The sequence below is a fragment of the Sinocyclocheilus anshuiensis genome, unplaced genomic scaffold, assembly GCF_001515605.1.
Source record: "Sinocyclocheilus anshuiensis isolate Anshui unplaced genomic scaffold, SAMN03320099.WGS_v1.1 scaffold2237, whole genome shotgun sequence".
NCBI classification, from domain to species: domain Eukaryota; kingdom Metazoa; phylum Chordata; class Actinopteri; order Cypriniformes; family Cyprinidae; genus Sinocyclocheilus; species Sinocyclocheilus anshuiensis.
Window position 1 is genome coordinate 62,331 of NW_015551304.1, and position 5,667 is coordinate 67,997.

Sequence of the window (5,667 nt, forward strand, 5' to 3'; positions counted from 1 at the left end):
CACACAAACACACACACACACACACACACACACACAGCTCAAAACGACAAGAGCAGTGTCTGCTTCTCATCCAAACACAACAAACATGCTCCAGCTGTCAAATATCTGTGCAACTGGAGCTTTAGCTCGCTGTAGATCGAGATCGAACCATCTGAAGCTGATATTTTGCTTCATAGGAATGGATTCTGAAAGCCGAGGTGTGTTTTTCTGCACCATTAAACAGAATAGCAACAATAAATTCTTGCATATTCAGCTGAAATACAGTAGAAGTAATTTAACACCCATCACCTTTAAACAATTACTCAATAACTGAGTGGCCAAATAACCACCATCTCAAATAAAGCTGTGTGTGTTTCAGGTGTTCTGGAGATCAGGACGGTTTCGGAGGGCGGTGTGTTGGCCATAAAAGGACTGAAGAGCCAGTATTATATTTCCATGAACCGCACCGGAATGTTACAGGGCAAAGTATAAAGCCATCCGTCCTGCAAACACACAACATACACCAGTTAATCAGATTATCCCAGCTAACGCTCTCTCTCTCATCTTTCATTGAAGAGTAAATATAACACATGCCACGGATAATTCAGCAAACACAACACAATGCAATACATCTCGCTTCTGTCGTACCTTACGATCTGTTCTTCTTTCCCGGACAGAAAGACTACAACGACAGCTGCAACTTCAAAGAAGTGTTTTTAGAGAACTACTACACGGCGTACTCGTCCGTCAGATGGACTAAAAACGGCAAAGAGATGTTCATCTCTCTGTCACAGAAGGGCCGGCCGCTGAGAGGAAAGAAGACGAGGAAGGAGAGCATCTCTTCTCACTTCATCCCTCGAAAGTGCAGGGAAGACGAGAAGAAGCTGGCGTGAATAAGATCTGTTCTGATTTACTACTACTCTGATTCCTCAAGCTTTAGCCATAAATCATTCATGCTTTCACTCTCTGAGAAGCAGTGGGTACAACTGCATATATGCAAGTGTTTTGGACTCATGTAAACAAACAGTTATAAATACTCATCTAAGCTATTTTTATATTTCAGAGAGATGTTTATGTTAGAGCCCATGAGAATGAGAACACCAAATAAACACTGCAATGCATTTATACGGATGATTATTCTCATTAAACAGCAGTGCTTTAGATCACAGCGTTTATAGCGCTCCATTTATACTGCATAAACACATTTACATGCCTTCAACATTCATCCTGAGGAGTTTAGGTTTTCATTTAGTTTCAGACATTCCCTTCTCATTTCCAGTCCAGTTCAGTGAGAAAATAATAGCAGTTCCCTTGTTTTATTTCATTTTGACTTTTTTTTTTAATCTTTGGGTTTGGCATTTTTGCCATGTGTTATTTTCATTCTAAAAATCGCATGCATTTCACGTCAGTGAGTGATTCATCAGTTCTAAGGAATACAATGTTTGTCTTCATAATCTTCCATCTAAATATCATAACGATTTTCCTTTTCATCATCAATCCACCTTCATATTGAGACCCTGCAGTCAGTTTCTCGGCGCTCGAATGCGATCGTGTCCATGTGTTGTTGTGTGTTATTTATGATATTTATGTGTCGCTGGCTCTGAGATCATGAACGCAGTGAATCGTCTGTATTCTGGATCGCTGTGCTGCAAACACACACAGAGTTTGCACGAGTTTATAATTTGCTGCTACAAATCTGAGGTTTTATATGATTATAGATTCATTTCAATAAACATGTATATATATATATCTTTCCATTGAGTGGCATGTTGTGAGATTTGTTCGTGTGGACTTTATCTGGATACACGGAGGGTGTTTATACAAACACTGCAAAAAACAGCTTCATCGATCTCTGCATCGATCAGATTTTCTCTGTTTAACACCGTTACAGTGACTGCATGGGAGAAAGCTCATCTCCAGACATTTAGGTTCACATTCTGTCAAACACTAATCGCCACAACGAGGACATCAAACCACAGCATCCCACAATGCAGTGCAATAAGCTTCCTTTTTTGACAGGGATTTTTTTGTTTAGACAGAAACTGACATTTGACAGTAAAATTCTGAATAAAGTCTTTTACAGTGTTTTACAGAGAGACCTTCATGTTAAATACTGGAATGTTTGGGAGCGTAATCTCAGACTCTACTTGTACAATGAAATCATTTGCAATCTAATCGATATTTAATCATTTATTTATTGATTTCACACACACTCTCACACACACACACACACACACACACACACTCTCTCTCTTTTACACACTCATATTTTGCTTTATAGGAATGGATTCTGAAAGGTGATTCCTGCATTATTAAACAGAATTGTAAGAATAATTTCTTTGCATATTGAGCTGAGATACAACAGAAGTATTTTAACACCCCAAAAATGGCACACTTCACCTTTAAACCATTAATTACCTCATAAACTCCCAAACAGCATCTCAAATAAAGTTTGTAATAATTACCACAGACTAACACGGACTGTTATTTAGGTCAGTGTTATTTTAGTATCACTGGCATACTATCATATGTTAATATTTTAAATTAGATTTTATTTTTATATTGTCTGCTTTCATGTCAATTTTAATTAAAGTTTTGGTAACACTTAAAGCCTTTATGTATAATGCAGAATAAAAGTAGTTTTAATGCATTAATTATGCCTTGTAATGCACCTTATAATGCATTGTACAATCTCATGAATAGTTGTAACCACAGTTAATACATTAGAACACTTATCGATTCATTGTTACACTATGCATTTTAAATTCGGTTATAATTATTTACAACAAGATATAATGTATTACAACTCACATTATGAATAATTAGGTTACACTTTATTTTAAATGCATTAAACCCTCTTATAACCCTTTACAATGCATTATACATAAAGGCTTTAAATAAAGTGTTACAGTCATTTTGTTATGTTTCTGTCATTTTTATTAGTTTGTAAATGTGTCTATATAGATTATTATAGTTAGCTAAAACCAGCGTGTCTTCATGCGCTCAGGCCGATCCGCTGTGTGTGTTTCAGGTGTTCTGGAGATCAGGACGGTTTCGGAGGGCGGTGTGTTGGCCATAAAAGGACTGAAGAGCCAGTATTATATTTCCATGAACCGCACCGGAATGTTACAGGGCAAAGTATAAAGCCATCCGTCCTGCAAACACACAACATACACCAGTTAATCAGATTATCCCAGCTAACGCTCTCTCTCTCATCTTTCATTGAAGAGTAAATATAACACATGCCACGGATAATTCAGCAAACACAACACAATGCAATACATCTCGCTTCTGTCGTACCTTACGATCTGTTCTTCTTTCCCGGACAGAAAGACTACAACGACAGCTGCAACTTCAAAGAAGTGTTTTTAGAGAACTACTACACGGCGTACTCGTCCGTCAGATGGACTAAAAACGGCAAAGAGATGTTCATCTCTCTGTCACAGAAGGGCCGGCCGCTGAGAGGAAAGAAGACGAGGAAGGAGAGCATCTCTTCTCACTTCATCCCTCGAAAGTGCAGGGAAGACGAGAAGAAGCTGGCGTGAATAAGATCTGTTCTGATTTACTACTACTCTGATTCCTCAAGCTTTAGCCATAAATCATTCATGCTTTCACTCTCTGAGAAGCAGTGGGTACAACTGCATATATGCAAGTGTTTTGGACTCATGTAAACAAACAGTTATAAATACTCATCTAAGCTATTTTTATATTTCAGAGAGATGTTTATGTTAGAGCCCATGAGAATGAGAACACCAAATAAACACTGCAATGCATTTATACGGATGATTATTCTCATTAAACAGCAGTGCTTTAGATCACAGCGTTTATAGCGCTCCATTTATACTGCATAAACACATTTACATGCCTTCAACATTCATCCTGAGGAGTTTAGGTTTTCATTTAGTTTCAGACATTCCCTTCTCATTTCCAGTCCAGTTCAGTGAGAAAATAATAGCAGTTCCCTTGTTTTATTTCATTTTGACTTTTTTTTTTAATCTTTGGGTTTGGCATTTTTGCCATGTGTTATTTTCATTCTAAAAATCGCATGCATTTCACGTCAGTGAGTGATTCATCAGTTCTAAGGAATACAATGTTTGTCTTCATAATCTTCCATCTAAATATCATAACGATTTTCCTTTTCATCATCAATCCACCTTCATATTGAGACCCTGCAGTCAGTTTCTCGGCGCTCGAATGCGATCGTGTCCATGTGTTGTTGTGTGTTATTTATGATATTTATGTGTCGCTGGCTCTGAGATCATGAACGCAGTGAATCGTCTGTATTCTGGATCGCTGTGCTGCAAACACACACAGAGTTTGCACGAGTTTATAATTTGCTGCTACAAATCTGAGGTTTTATATGATTATAGATTCATTTCAATAAACATGTATATATATATATCTTTCCATTGAGTGGCATGTTGTGAGATTTGTTCGTGTGGACTTTATCTGGATACACGGAGGGTGTTTATACAAACACTGCAAAAAACAGCTTCATCGATCTCTGCATCGATCAGATTTTCTCTGTTTAACACCGTTACAGTGACTGCATGGGAGAAAGCTCATCTCCAGACATTTAGGTTCACATTCTGTCAAACACTAATCGCCACAACGAGGACATCAAACCACAGCATCCCACAATGCAGTGCAATAAGCTTCCTTTTTTGACAGGGATTTTTTTGTTTAGACAGAAACTGACATTTGACAGTAAAATTCTGAATAAAGTCTTTTACAGTGTTTTACAGAGAGACCTTCATGTTAAATACTGGAATGTTTGGGAGCGTAATCTCAGACTCTACTTGTACAATGAAATCATTTGCAATCTAATCGATATTTAATCATTTATTTATTGATTTCACACACACTCTCACACACACACACACACACACACACACACTCTCTCTCTTTTACACACTCAGACACACACAAACACACACTCTCTTTTACACACACACACACTCTCTCTCTCTCTTTTGCACACACACTCTCTCTCTCTTTTACACACTCAGACACACACACACACACACAGGGCCGTTTCTAGGCATAGGCGAGCTAGGCGGTCGCCTAGGGCACCACCAGCTGAAGGGGCGCCAATGAGCGCACGTACTGGCACTTTTAGCAGGGTTGTGATAAAGAGTGGCACGGTCACCCTGAAATATGACTGCCGCCCCCACTGGATCCCCCAACATTATTGGGCTAGAGTACTGTCAATCTGACGATGCCTGTATGCCACTAGATCAGAGTGCTGTCAATTGCTGCCTGATTGTTGCATGCAAAGTTTGCATTTGGAGCGCTCAACAACGCCATTAGATCAGTGGGCTCTGTCAGTGCTTTGGCAAGGTAACACTTTTTTTTGCCATGCAATAAAGCTAAGTTCAAAGGCCAATTTAAAATATTGGTACAGTAAATAAAGTGCACAAAATCAGTATTTTGTTTAGGCAGTATTTGTGGCACTTTTGTGGCACATTTGTCCAAATATTTGTGGCAGATTTGTCCAAAAGGTGTGCGTTTTTTGCACCAATGCATTGTTAAAGGATCAGCGTGTCATGTAATATTCCCATATAAACTTTAACATCCAATTAAAAAATATTTGTATAGTAAAATTCGCTAATTCACGAGATCAATACATCCTTTATTAGACCGCTTTGTCGAGTTAAATGCATCCTTACGGAGGTGTCGAAATGCTGA

The 5,667-nt window shown here is 38.4% G+C and overlaps 2 protein-coding genes across 2 annotated transcripts in view; both read left to right on the forward strand.

The window, feature by feature from the left end:
- The window catches only part of LOC107663467 (fibroblast growth factor 7-like), a 6,246-nt gene extending 4,585 nt beyond the window's left edge, over window positions 1–1,661 (forward strand). Inside the window, exons 4-5 of the mRNA XM_016453709.1 lie at window positions 359–465; window positions 657–1,661. Of these exons, the coding sequence (XP_016309195.1) occupies window positions 359–465; window positions 657–872 (323 nt within the window). The 3' untranslated portion in view covers window positions 873–1,661. The remainder of the gene's footprint in view (window positions 1–358; window positions 466–656) is intronic.
- A 1,251-nt stretch (window positions 1,662–2,912) lies between these two features.
- Window positions 2,913–4,312, forward strand: LOC107663468 (fibroblast growth factor 7-like). Its single transcript, XM_016453710.1, has 2 exons — window positions 2,913–3,117; window positions 3,309–4,312. Exons 1-2 carry the CDS (start codon window positions 2,977–2,979, stop codon window positions 3,522–3,524), a joined length of 357 nt encoding a protein of 118 aa, XP_016309196.1. The 5' UTR covers window positions 2,913–2,976; the 3' UTR covers window positions 3,525–4,312.
- Window positions 4,313–5,667: the final 1,355 nt, after the last annotated feature.